This window comes from Microcaecilia unicolor, chromosome 6 (assembly GCF_901765095.1).
Source record: "Microcaecilia unicolor chromosome 6, aMicUni1.1, whole genome shotgun sequence".
In the NCBI taxonomy this organism is placed as follows: domain Eukaryota; kingdom Metazoa; phylum Chordata; class Amphibia; order Gymnophiona; family Siphonopidae; genus Microcaecilia; species Microcaecilia unicolor.
The window spans coordinates 188,014,592-188,029,203 of NC_044036.1; the positions used below are offsets into that span (position 1 = coordinate 188,014,592).

General features: G+C 44.0%; 1 protein-coding gene across 2 annotated transcripts in view; it reads left to right on the plus strand.

Moving 5' to 3' along the window:
- The window catches only part of SEMA3F (semaphorin 3F), a 549,876-nt gene that overhangs the window by 438,687 nt on the left and 96,577 nt on the right, over positions 1-14,612 (plus strand). For both annotated transcript variants that reach the window (XM_030205370.1, XM_030205371.1), the window contains 2 exons: positions 6,559-6,703; positions 14,087-14,309. In XM_030205370.1, the coding sequence (XP_030061230.1) occupies positions 6,559-6,703; positions 14,087-14,309 (368 nt within the window). The remainder of the gene's footprint in view (positions 1-6,558; positions 6,704-14,086; positions 14,310-14,612) is intronic.

The following is a 14,612-nucleotide window of genomic DNA, read 5'->3' on the forward strand; positions in this document are numbered from 1 at the left end:
TACAAACAGAAACCATGCTTATCCACAGGTTAAGTTTGGGTGCGGGTTATCCATTGTTGCAAGGTATATACGGGAGAATATGTAACTGGCCATCTAAAGCTATAGATATTTTCAGAGCAGTTAAAACACATGACTACTGATTTAAAAATCCATCTGTAATTTTGGACAGTCAGTTATATGTTTAGGTCTTAGACTTGCTTTTATCTATCAGTACTTCAATGAGTAAGTTATGGCTCTTATTTTAGAAGATGTATTCTTGTTTTCGACGTCGGAAAGCTGGTATTTTGATATCCATATTGCATGGACATCCAAATCTTGATTTTAGCAGGCTGAAACTCTGATGTCTTTAATTCACTTGGTTTCCAGTTTAGACTTACGCCATTGTCTCTTAAGAGCACAACTACATTTTTTTAAAGTTCTAGATAGTGCTAAGTGAACTAGAGTTATGAGAAGCACAGAAATGTGGCATTTTACAGGGGCTACTGTGTAAAAAGCATGCTGAAATTTTAAATGCCATTAAAGGAAGACTCCATCACTTTATCTGATAGTCATCAGTCAGTGGGAAGGAGGTTAAGCTGTGATTAGAATGCTGGTTCAATCTTCTTCATAGAATAAGTGTTGTTTATTAAGAACTATAAGTATCTTCCACTGAAAGGACATATACACCAAGGACCTGGCTCACTGAAAAAGTACCCAGAACTCTAGTTTTAATATAATTAAGTTGGTACCAGAACCATGTCCAAGGTATGACCAACCGCATATGCTGGTTGTTTTTTTTTAATTCTTTATTTATGTATTTCTTATTTACAATACCAAGAACAAATCTTGTACAGATAAGAAGATTATATTCACAATTCTTTTAGAAAGAAAAAAAGGAAAAAAATACATATTTATCTAATAAAGAACACAATTTATAATCGTCTTTGTTAGTCCACTAATTAGGAGAGATACCAAGCACAATACACAAGGAAAAATTATATATACTTTTTTCTATTCATTATCAGGGACTATGAAGGGAGATTTATGAGATATATTTAATTACAGTTGAGGTGTAGTTGTAATTACAGTTTCAGAGCTCAGAGGTGGAGTAACTGCTTTCTTAGAATCTAAGAAAGTTTTCAAATGTAATGGTTCAAAGAATATATATTTCACTGAGTTTTGTTTCACAACACATTTACAGGGATAATTCAACCAAAATAATCCTCCCAATTGTTGCACAATGGGGCGCAATTTAAGAAAAGTTTGGCGCCTCTTTTGTGTAACTTTGGTTACATCTGGATAAATTCTTATTTGAGAATTAAGGAACATTTCTTTTCTATGCCTGAAAAATAATTTCAATATCCAGTCCCTGTCCAGCTGTAATACAAATGTAACAATAAGAGTTGCTAATTCCAATCCCTCATCTTCATCTTCTATTACTTGCGTAAGATTCAGAGTCTCAAATATCAATTCATTCTCTTTAGAATCAAGTTGTCCGTCTTTGTTTGATTTTTTAAATGGTTGTAAATAATAAATGTTTGAAATAGGCGGGCAAGCTTGTTCTGAAACTTTTAAAATTTCAGACATATACTTTTTAAATGTCAATAACTGTGCAACCATTTCTTGTTTTGGAAAGTTTATAACCCTCAAAGTTTTTGACTTCTGTTGGTTTTCCAAATTCTCAATTTTCCTTTGTAGCCATTTATTTTCCTTTATAATATTTGCTTGGACCGTTTGTACTGATTCTATAGCTGTAGTATTTTTCTCGGATATTTCTTCAACACGTTTTTTTTTGTTTCTCCATATTTAACATAGTTTCTTTAAGAATTTGTGAGGTCTGGGATAGTGACACCATTTTTTGGGACAGGGAAGTTTCCAAAGTTAAAATGGCATCCCAAATTGTTTCCAATGTGATTGTTGAGGGTTTAGGAAATAACGAAGACTTACTTAGGACTGAAGAAATATTCTCAGATTCCACTGAAGTAGCCTCCTTCTTGCCGGCAGTTCTCCCCACCGAAACGCTGTTGCCATGCTGGTCAACGTTCTTCCCCATCAGGGTACTCTGCAATTGATTGCAGGAGTCTGGCCCTGTTGCAGGAATCACTACCCCCACTTCGGAGGGTGTGAAACCCTGTACTAAGACATCCTGCACGACTGCAGGCATAGGCGGCGGTTCTCTCAACTCCGGGCTGAGAGAGATGTCAGTCTCACGCAGGAGGGACATTTCTCCTTTCTCCGTCTCCTCCGGCAGCGAGAGCTCACAGCCTTTCTGCTGTCCCGCAACAATGACGAAGCGGTCCATCATCCCAGTCGCGGAAGAGGCGGCTGTCACAGGACCTGGTCTTTGCCTGCCTCTCCGTTTAGGCATTGCAAGGCAAGAGTTGTTTGATAAGAAAAAAAAATTGAAATAATATGCTGGTTGTTTTGACTGAGTGTAATCCAGCAACCCAGCTCAACCCATTTGAGAAGCTGCTGAAAAAATATTAATTTGAGCCCAAACCATCAACCACAGGATCAATGTAGACATTAAGTTATGTTTGGCGATTTTGTTCTGCTGGGAGCTCTAATCCATGATTATATTCAGGAACATAATGCTATGAATGCATTCTAAAATAGCAGTAACATAGTAGATGACAGCAAATGAAGACCTGAACGGTCCATCCAGTCTGCCCAACAAGGTAAACTCATTACATATGGTATGATATGATACATCATATGTATAGTGGATCATGATTTATTCTTGCCATTTTTAGGACATAGACTGTGGAAGTCTGCCTGGAACTGGCCTTGTTCTAAAGTTTCTGAAGTTTTTGTCAAAGCCCCACTCCAGCCCATCCAAATCTATTCAGCCTCGATCAGGACACAGACTGTAGAAGTCTGCACAGCACTGGCTTTCCCGGACGGTATCAGGCGAGTTCCCACCTGGACAGTTCCCACCCACCAATTTCCCCTGAGACAATTCCCACTTAAGGGGGACAATTCCCAACAACGACACCCCACCCCCAGTCATTTCCCACCCTCCCTAGTCTTTTTTTTACCGACAGTAGCTTCTTTCTTGTTATCGGGTCCCGTAAGTCCTGGTGGTGCTTTTTTTTTTTACGGCATCTGGAACAAGGAGGTTAGAGCAGCATACAGATGTACACAGAGGATGTTTAATAACAGAATAAATTTTCTTAGGTAGAGTAGTAATTTGTTATAAATCATAATCAGTGTGTCATTTTGGGGGCTGAATTAGGTTGAATCCTAGTTTGGGGGGCATGCGGGGGCATTACCCCCCACATGAACTGCAGTTTGTATATATCTATTTATTTACTTATTTATGACATTTAGATCCTGTAAGAAACATGAATTAGATTTAACATGAAACCTAGTTTTTGGTTTTTTTTTTGGGGGGGGGGCGTGGGGGCATAGGTAAAGTAGAAATTTGTTATAAATTGTAATCAGTCTGTCATTTTGAGGGCTGAATTAGGTTGAAACCTAGTTTGGGGATGTGTGGGGGGCATTGCTCCCCACATACGAACTGCTTGTCTGAAAGGGGAAAGGGATGTGTGAAAGATAATGTTGTGGAGGAGGTGAGGGGTTACTGCCCCCCCCCCCCCCCCCCCCCCACTCAAATGACCTGGAAGAGAAAAGGGAGGGAGATTACTTGTCCTAGTGTGTTTTGTATTTTTTGGGCTATGGGTGAGAATTGTCTTCCCTGGTATGGTGGAATTTGGTTCCGTGAAAATTGTCCAGATGGAAAGTGGTATTATTAGGAAAAGAATGGAAAGTAAAAATGAGAATGTTATTATGCCTTTGTATCACTCCATGGTGCAACCGCACCTCGAATACTGTGTGCAATTCTGGTCACCGTATCTCAAAAAAGATATAGTGGAATTAGGAAAGATACAGAGAAGGGCAACGAATATTATAAAGCGGATGGGACACTGCCCTATAAAGAGAGGCTAAATCAGCTAGGGGTCTTCAGCTTGGAAAAGAGACGGCTGAGGGGAGATATGATAGAGGACTATAAAATGAGTTGAATAGAATGGGTGGATGTGAATCACTTGTTTAATCTTTCCAAAAATACTAGGACTAGGGGACATTCAATGAAGCTACTAAGTAGTAAATTTAAACAAACTGGAGAAAATATTTCTTCACTCAACATATAATTAAACTCTGGAATTATTTGCCAGAGAATGTGGTAAAAGCAGTTAGTTTAGCAGGGTCTAATAAAGGTTTGGATAACTTCCTAAAAGAAAAGTCCATAAGCCATTATTAAGATTGGCCTTGGGGAAAATCCACTGCTTATTTCTAGGATAACCAGCATAAAATATATTGTACTGTTTTGGAATCTTGCCAGGTACTTGTAACCTGGATTGGCCACTGTTGGAAATAGGATACGGGGCTTGATGGACCTTCAGTCTGTTCCAGTATGGCAACACTTACATTCTTATCAGGAATGGTACAGGAAGCCTTGCTAATGAGGTAGCTAACGAGGATTACCTCATTCCAAGTTTCTGTGAAACTCTGTTCTCCACAGCTTCACATGAGATAGGCTGGAGGGCTAGTGCAGATCAGGGGCGTATCTGCGTGGGGCCTCAGGGGCCTGGGCCCCCGCAGATTTTGCCCTGGACCCCCCTACCGCCATCAACCCTCCCCCCGCTGCCGTTGCTTACTTTTGCTGGCGGGGGACTCCAACCCCCGCCAGCCGAGGTCCGCTTCCACCTGCCGCTGCCTTAAAAACTACTTCTTCAGCCGGCGGGGGACCCCAAACCCCCGCCAGCCGCCCCAAGGTGTTTAAAGCCCTGGTGATCAAGTGGCCTCATCAGGGCAGGAGTGATCTATACAGAATGGTTGCTGCAACTTCCCGCATCAGCCTTGAGAGACTGCTATGGGAGGTCGTGGCAGCCATATTTGAGACTGCCCCTGCTGGAACCTCCCACGGCAGTTTTCAAAGTATCTGGTAGCCTTTTTTCTGCAGAGCTGACATAGGCAGAAGCAACTGGCCTAATGAGGCCACTAGACTACTAGGGCTTCCATGGTAGGCCTAAGGGAAGCCAACGGCTTTGTCATGGGGGAGGGGCAGAGAGTGGTTGCATTTTTTGTCAGAGGGGAGCAAAGTATAGAAAGTGGTCATGCTTTTTGTTGGGGAAGGGGGAGGAGTTTCAGTTTCAGTTGAAAATGTACTGGCATTTTCGACCAAAACCAAAACATGACTGGATCTGGATTTGGGACCGGTTTTGGCACCGAACCTGAAATTTGGTTGGTCTCTATTACATGTGTGTGCAATATGCTCCGGCAAATGCCACTAGTTCCACATGGGCATTTTTCTAAAATAAAAGCCATAGACTATAAGCGGAAAGAACACCTGCAGGCTTTTCTCACTGCGACTGATGAGGATTTATATATCAACCATCAAGAAATCAGCTGACCACGAATGGTGTTTATGTAAGAGTAGCTAGAGAGAAACCACTGCGCTCTCAGAAGACCTTTGGTGCCCACCTCAGGTTATCAGGAGGACCCATAATACATCTAAAACAGTGGTTGATAGAAAAGCCACAAATTTAACCCTTCAGTCACAATAACAAATGTGAACCAAAACACTGCTTTCAGAAGTAAAATGTTCATCTCAACCATTAAGCATATTGGAGGTATCGTGTGGGGTTGCTTTGCTGCATCAGGACACGGATGGCTTTTTGTCTTTGATGGAGCCATCGATTCTGCTTTATATCCTAAAATTCTCAAGGAGACTATCATGCAGTCTCTGAACTGAAGCTGAACAGGAAATGGGCCATGCCATAAGACAATGGCCTTGAATGATTAGGCAACTCGGCTACAGAATGAGAGAAGACTATGAGGCTTATTTTCAAAGCACTTAGCCTCCCAAAGTTCCATAGAAACATATGGAACTTAGCCTCCCAAAGTGCTTTGAAAATATGCCTCAAATTGATTTTGTGTTGTGGGCTGACCAAGTCAAAGCCTTAATCTTAACCCTACTGAAATGTTGAGGCAAGACCTGAAAAGAGCTCTGCATTCGAGGAAGCCTTCAAATGTCAACGAGCAAGAAACAGTTCTGTAGGGACCAAAATTCTTGAAGGATGATATGAAGTTGATCAACATTTAAAGGAAATGTCTTGCTGAAGCTGTTGCTGCCACTAGTTACAAAATGAAGGGCTCACACACTTTTTCACACAAGGATATTTAATGTTGAATGTTTTTTTTTGTCTGTGTTTATTAAATGGGGCCACCTTCCTGGCTTATCAGGATTTAGTTTAGGATCTAATTATGTTTTGAATGCAAACTGCTAAAATACAGACTACCCTAGGAGACTTCCAAAAGTTTTCTGAGCAGTGTGTGCCTCTAAAACACAATCCCCAGAAAGTCTCTTTTTCATTCAGCAAAAATGTTGTGTACTGTGAAAATCCACATGTCCTTGCAGTTTTAGCCATTTTACCTAACTGACCCTTGTTTTTACACATGGAAGATATGCTTTTGAGCTGTCCTAACTTGGCTGGGTTAGCTATGCTGGTCCTGGCACTGAATGTTGCTGTATAACTGAATGTCGCTAACTTGAAATTTGTTTCCATTCATACTCAGGTCAGTGTTCAAAGGCTCGGCTGTATGTGTGTACTCCATGGCTGACATCCGCATGGTCTTCAATGGCCCCTTTGCTCACAAGGAAGGTCCCAACTACCAATGGATGCCATACACAGGCAAAATACCTTACCCTCGCCCAGGCACTGTAAGTATTACTTCCAGAGTACCACAGCAGTATAATTACTGTGTGTACTGCTCCAGAGCCATAACCAGAAGACTGTCATTTTAGGCTGTTTCACTTTTTTTTTATTATGGATGTTATAATGTAATCTGCCAGAGCTGTCTTCCCTTCCATGTCATCGAAGAGTCCCAGTTGCTTCAAGCGCTGTACTCAGTGCAACTGGACCATCTCAGGTACTGATACACAGTCTTGAGGTATTCAGTGCCTTGGGCCCAACCATAGCCTGGCAAATTGTGTCCTTTGTCTTCGTATGAAGAAAAGGACGCAAATTTCCTGACAGACTGAGAGAGAAAAACTGTTTGGAGCGCGGTCCGATCCTTCGGCATCAAGGTTGGCGTCGTCGTCAAGGGAGGCATCGACATTGTGAGTCATGGTAGGGATGGCTGCTGCTAGACCCAGAGACACTGGAAGCAGTGAGGCATCAAGTGGGTCTCCACCTGTCTCGAGGCCTCCTGTTGTGCAGGTCCCCCGGGACCGACCTTAGTCGGACCTGACCCTGAGACAACGTGAGGATTCCACGTCGTCCTCATCGGCACCGAGGAGTCTCGGCAAGGCGCATCGGGCGAAGGCCAAGAAGCACCAACACCGATCTCCTTCAACACACGGTGCCGGGAGCTGCGGGACGTCGAGGGATCTGGCTCCCGAGAAGTATCGGCGCCAGGAGGAGCACTCCCCCTCCATTCAAGAGGTGCCAACATGCCTGCCTCCCAGCATCCAAGATCCTGCTCCCGCACCCCAGGCGGTTAAGCAACCTGAGCCAACACCGGCTCTCAACGATCGAATCTGGGCCTTACTCCCAGAGCTTTTGGAGGCCTTTATGCAGCGATGTGCCTTCCCCACCTGGCCCCCAGCCAGCGATGCAGCCCCCGACACTGGCACCGCTTGCGGTCCCGGTGTCGACTGCCACCCATACCGGTTCTCCTTCAACGTCGATGGAGGAAGCTTCGCTAGAGTTGAGGTAAGAACCAACTCCTCAACGCCGTTCTTGAGGCCACAGGGAAGTGCTGTCTGACACCGAGGAGGAGTGCTCTTGGGAGTCTGAAGAGGATCCCAGCTACTTTTCCTCCAATGGGATCGCTTCAGAACCTTCCCCTCCACCTGAGAGAAGGCTATCCCCACCCCACCCACAAACCCTTTTCCCATGGTTTTAAACTGAAACCTTTTCTAGAGGTAGAAACTAAACAGCCAAAAACTCTTGCTCTAAAAGGCAGTTATTTTCTGTTCCTTGGCTGCTGGAGAGGTAGCTCATCCAGCAACCTCAATTAATTGTTAATTAAGGTGTGGGGAAGTAGAATGCTTGCATAGGTTGCTGAGTCAGCTTCAAAGAGCCTGTTAAAAAAAGGCCCCTTAGATTCAAAACTATATAAAGAGGAAAGATCCCACTGAACTTTCTTTCTGAGACGTTCCGAGAGAAAAGGACATTCCTCTGGTAAGTGAACGCTATTTTGCTTTGGGAACTTAAAGATTGGGGTTTAAAGGAGGAATTGTAGGTTAGTGTTAGGCAAAATAAAAATATAAAAAGCAAATTTTATAAACTAATCTCCATGGTCTTTTCCACTTAGTTTTAAAAACTTTATACCACAGCATTAACAGAAGAGAGAGAAGAGCAAGCATCATTAACTAGTTGCCGTGGAGGGGCATAATCAAACGGGGACGACCATCTCTAAGGGCGCCCATCTCTAAGGACATCCCGGTGAAGGGGCGGGCAAACCCGTATTATCGAAACAAGATTGGCATCCGTCTTTCGTTTCAATAATATGGTCAGGGATGCCCAAATCTCAACATTTAGGTCAACCTTAGAGATGGTCGACCTAAATGTTGAGATGGTCGACCTTAGAGATGGTCGTCCCTGGTTTTCGGCCATAATGGAAACCGAGGACGCCCATCTCAGAAAGGACCAAATCCAAGCCCTTTGGTCATGGGAGGAGCCAGCATTCATAGTGCACTGGTCCCCCTCACATGCCAGGAAACCAACTGGGCACCCTAGGGGGCACTGCAGTGGACTTCAGAAATTGCTCCCAGGTGCATAGCTCCCTTACCTTGGGTTCTGAGCCCCCAACCCCCCCCCCCCCCAAACCCACTCCCCACAACTGTACAACACTACCATAGCCCTAAGGTGGAGTAAGGGGAGGTCATCCCCGATTCCCTCCAGTGGTCATCTGGTCAGTTCGGGTACCTTTTTGAGGCTTGATCATGACAAAAAAATGGACCAAGTAAAGTCGGCCAAATGCTAGTCAGGGATGCCCTTCTTTTTTCCATTATCAGCTGAGGACGCCCATGTGTTAAGCACACCCCAGTCCTGCCTTCGCTACGCCTCCGACATGTCCCCGGGAACTTGGGTCACCCCGCAACGGAAAGCAGTTGAGGGCGCCCAAAATCGGCTTTCAATTATGCCGATTTGGGTGACCCTGAGAGAAGGATGCCCATCTCCCGATTTGTGTCGGAAGATGGGCGCCCTTCTCTTTCAAAAATAAGCCTGATAGTGTACAAACCCTTTTCCCATAGGTTTAAACTGAAATTTTCTCTAGAAATAGGCATTTTCCCCATAGTTTTAAACTGAAACCTTTTCTAGAGGTAGAAACTAAACAGCCAAAAACTTTTGTACTAAAAGGCAGTTATTTTCTGTTTCTTGGCTGCTGGAGAGGTAGCTCGTCCAGCGACCTCAATTGTGTTAATTAAGGTGTGGGGACGTAGAATATTTGCATAGGTTGCTGAGTCAGCTTCAAAGAGCCTGTTTAAAAAAGGCCCCTTAGATTCAAAACTATATAAAGAGGAAAGGTCCCACTGAACTTTCTTTCTGAGACGTTCCGAGAGAAGAGGACATTTCTCTGGTAAGTGAACGCTATTTTGCTTTGTGCTTTGGGAACTTAAAGATTGGGGTTTAAAGGAGGAATTGTAGGTTAGTGTTAGGCAAAATAAAAATATAAAAAGCAAATTTTATCAATTAATCTCCATGGTCTTTTCCACTTAGTTTTAAAAACTTTGTACCACAGCATTAACAGATAGAATCTAGCAGGCACTGCAGGATCTAGTTTAGTATTAAGGGGGGAATAAAAAGAGAGAGAGAGAAAAGCAAGCATCATTAACTAGTTGCCATGGAGTGGCATAATCGAACGGGGCCAGCCATCTTCAAGGCCAGCCCTGTAAAGCGGCGTCCCGACCGTATTATCGAAACAAGATGGCCGGCCATCTTTTGTTTCGATAATACGGTCGGAGCCTGCCAAATCTCAACATTTGGGCCGGCTTTAGAGATGGCCGGCATTGGTTTTCAGCGATAATGAAAAGTAATGGCGGCCATCTCAAACCCAGCCAAATCCAAGGCATTTGGTCATGGGAGGAGCCAGCATTTGTAGTGCACTGGTCCCCCTCACATGCCAGGACACCAACCGGGCACCCTAGGGGGCACTGCAGTGGACTTCAAAAATAGCTCCCAGGTGCATACCTCCCTTACCTTGTGTGCTGAGCCCCCCCCAAATCCCCCCCCCCCAAAAAAAACCCCACTCCTCACAACTGTACACCACTACCATAGCCCTTAGGGATAAAGGGGGCACCTAGATGTGGGTACAGCGGGTTTTAGGGGGGTTTGGAGGCCTCCATTTACCACTACAAGTGTAACAGGTAGGGGGGGATGGGCCTGGGTCCACCTGCCTGAAGTGCACTGCACCCACCAAAAACTGCTCCAGGGACCTGCACACTTAATTTTAAAACTTTGTACCCCGATCTACATGGCAGACCTCATAGACCTACCAACCAGAAATGCAAAAAGGTCATCATGCACATACCTAAATCTCCACTACCCAAGCTGCAAAGGACTAAAATATAAATCAACTTATGCATCCAGCTTCTCCTACATAAGCACTGAACTAAGGAACGCACTACCAAACATCATGAAAACAAAGTATGACCTAACAACCTTTCGGAAATTATTAAAAACCAATTTGTTCAAAAAGGCATACCATAATAGGTGGGAAAATGTGGGATACAAATGCAACAAATAATAATAAATAATTGAGGGTGTGTTTTGAGCAAGATTAGGGAGGGCCTAAAATCAAGGTACAAAAATTGCTCTGATTGAGCAGCTGTCCACTGGAAGGATTAAGGCATGATACTTCCTTAATCCCCTAGTAGTTGCTGCCCCCCGCCCTGAAAGTGAAACTGGAAAGGAATAGCAGGCTCAGTGTCAGCTTCAGGTACTACAGGCGTTCTGAACAGGACAGCATGCAGATCTGTGGAGTAGCCTAGTGGTTACTGCAGTGAACTGTCAGACTCACAGAAACAGAAGCCGGCGTGGCCGCGTTGCTGATCTGCAAGGGCAGGCTTCTACATGGAATGTTGCTAGTGGAATACCAACATTCCATCTAGAATCTCCAATAGTAGCAACATTCCATGTAGAATCTCCAATAGTAGCAACATTCCATGTAGAATCTACAAATAGGGAAAGGGAACTGTGACTTGACCTACCGCCTTTCTGAGGCTTTTGCAACTACATTCAAAGCGGTTTACATGTATTCAGGTACTTATTTTGTACCAAGGGCAATGGAGGGTTAAATGACTTGCCCAGAGTCACAAGAAGCTGCAGTGGGAATCACATCCAGTTCCCCAGAATCAGAGTCCTCTGCACTAACCCCTAGGCTACTCCTCCACTAGCAACATTCCATGTAGAAGCCTGCCCTTGCAGATCAGCAATGCGGCCGCACAGGCTTCTCTTTCTGTGAGTCTGACGTCCTGCACTAACCACTGGGCTACTCCTCCTCCTAAGGGGGTAAGTCTCAAAAGGTCTTCTAAAATTAGGTGCCTAAAGTGTGTGCACTAAGCGCAAATACTATAATGACAGTTACACACATAATTGCTGTTATAGAATATTGAAACCACACAAAATCTCCCCAATGGAATGCTCTTTGGTAAACACAACCAAATAAACTACAAAACCAAAAAGGTAAGAACTAACTGTCTGCAAATAGCAATACCTTTAGTTTTTCTCCTTACACATTGTTTTATTATACATATTCATGATGTGATATATTCTTATACTTGTATAAGGGAACCCTCGGAAGATACCACTTATAAAGACAATATCATTGATTCTTTTGCCTAGTGGCATAGCATCTCTTCATTGGGCAATCCCTTAGTTCATTTTTTATAAGTGCTATTGCAAACACGTAAAAGTGCTCAAACTACATGTGCTCTAAATAATAATAAACTTATCTTGTCTTTTAAGCCGTGTCCATGTCTCTTAATGCTGTAATCCACTTGGGCTTCCCCTGATTGCGCCCGACATCGCAGGTTTCAGTACTTTCATCAGGGACTCGGGTTAATTGCCCTCAACAGATACACCATGACCTGTAAGTTGAAACATCGGCGCTGAATGCTTAACACGGCTTAAAAGACAAGATAAGTTTATTATTATTTAGAGCACATGTAGTTTGAGCACTTTTACGTGTTTGCAATAGCACTTATAAAAAATGAACTAAGGGATTGCCCAATGAAGAGATGCTATGCCACTAGGCAAAAGAATCAATGATATTGTCTTTATAAGTGGTATCTTCCGAGGGTTCCCTTATACAAGTATAAGAATATATCACATCATGAATATGTATAATAAAACAATGTGTAAGGAGAAAAACTAAAGGTATTGCTATTTGCAGACAGTTAGTTCTTACCTTTTTGGTTTTGTTATAGAATATTAGCATTGGTCTGCAGTTCTGTGCCTAACTTTAGATGCGAGCACTTAACGCTAGCTCAAATTCTGGTGTAACTGCTGTCTGGTGTGTAACTGACGGTATAAGTGCTTAGGCATGTCTCTGACCCACCCATGCCCCTCCCATATATAGGGGCCCTTTTACAAAGGCATGCCTAAAAGCAGGGGCTAGCCAGACAGCAGATTTTGGGTGCGCCTAGACAAGAAGTGGGTGGGCACAAATGTTCTCCCCCCCCCCCTCCCCCACCAACTTAAAAAACTATTTCAGCTGGCAGGAAAACACTGCTCTCTACCTTGGCAGCCTGCAGCAGACATGCACTGAAAACTGAGCATGCGCAGTTGCCAGTACCGGCAGCTTAGGAAGCTCAGACTTCTGAAGTGGAGAGCAATGTTTTCAGCACCATCAGGAGGAGGTCTTCAGCTGGCAGAGCTTGGGATCCCCACCAGCTATCACTAAATGTGTGCTGCTGTTGGGTGGGCCTGAGCCCTAAGTGGGTGGGCCCTGGCCCACCCAGGACCACCCGTGGCTACGCCACTGCCTAAAAGTGGTCTGCGCTGGTGTAGGCACGTGTTTTGAACATGCACAGGTCAATTTTTCAGTATGCCTGGAAAAAAGGCTTTTTTTTGTGGCCGAAAATGGACATGCGGCAAAATTAAAACCAGCACGCATTCATTTTTGGGCTGAGACCTTACCGCCACCCATTGACCTAGCGGTAAAGTTTTGCGCATTAACTGGGCGGTAAGCGGGCAGCACGCGTACACTGCTGGTTACCACCGGGTAAGTGCCACGCAGTAGAAAATAGAAAATATTTTCTACTGCGTGTTGTGGGCGCTCATCAAAAACGGAATTACTGCCCGGGGCACGCAGTAGCCGGGCGGTAGTTCCAATTTGGCGTGCATTGGACACGCATAGGCACCTACGTACCTTAGTAAAAGGGCCCCATAGTCTTCTCTTGTATTTGTGCTCTAAAGAAATTACGTGCTAAGGTTATAGAATACCAACTAAGTGCAGTTATGCTCATGACTGCAAATTAATGCCAATTAGCACCAGTTAACTGGAATTATAGCCAATTATTGATTGTTAAAGCCTAATTTATGTGCACAGCCGGGAGTATTCTCTAACCTGTGTGTACAATTTTGCACACAAAATACAAAAATGGACACGCAAGATTATAGAATTAGGCGGTAAATCCATTTTCATATTGCTACTGTAAGTACTGCGTCACAGAATCAAAAGTAGCGCCTTGATACTGAGTGACTGGGAGCATTGGCTGTCTTTCCCGAATTTATTGAGTTTGTGTAAAGTCCAACTGGAATTGCAGAGCCAGATCTGTTATAGGGTTTATGGTTGCCATCATAATATACAGTGGAGTAATGGTCCAGTGGTTAGAGTGGTGGACTCTGGTCCTGGGGAACTGGGTTTGATTCCCACTGCAGGCACAGGCAGCTCCTTGTGACTCTGGGCAAGTCACCTAACCCTCCATTGCCCCAGGTACAAATAAGTACCTGTATATAATATATAAGCCGCATTGAGCCTGCTATGAGTGGGAAAGCGCGGGGTACAAATGTAATAAAAATATACATCTCTGGTAAGCACTTATTGAGAAACCAATGCACATTTATATTTTAACCTATTGTCTATATTTCAGTGTCCAGGGGGAACTTTTACCCCTTCCATGAAGTCGACCAAGGATTATCCCGACGAGGTGATTAACTTCATGCGCAGTCACCCCATGATGTATAACCCAGTTTATCCCCTGCATCGGCAGCCACTGGTTGTGCGCACCAACGTCAATTATCGCTTCACCACCATTGCAGTGGACCAGGTGGATGCAGCTGATGGGCGCTATGAGGTGCTTTTCCTGGGCACAGGTACCGCACATACACGACCGACACAAAACCCTTTCTCAGATCCAGAAATTACTAAAAAAAACCAAACATTTGACACATCCAGGAACCATTCCTAGGACAGTTACAAGGAATCTCTCAGATTCAGGAAGCAGCACAGGAACCACTGCAGTACTCTTTTGTACAACCAAAAACATGCATGCAAAGTAGTAAGCAAGCATTGCAAAACCCTTCCAACAATCCAGAAAGCATACAGAAGAGGCAGAGGCCAGCACAAATCCAGAAATCAAGTGTAAATCATCCACAGGGTTAAATGGAAAGCCATCA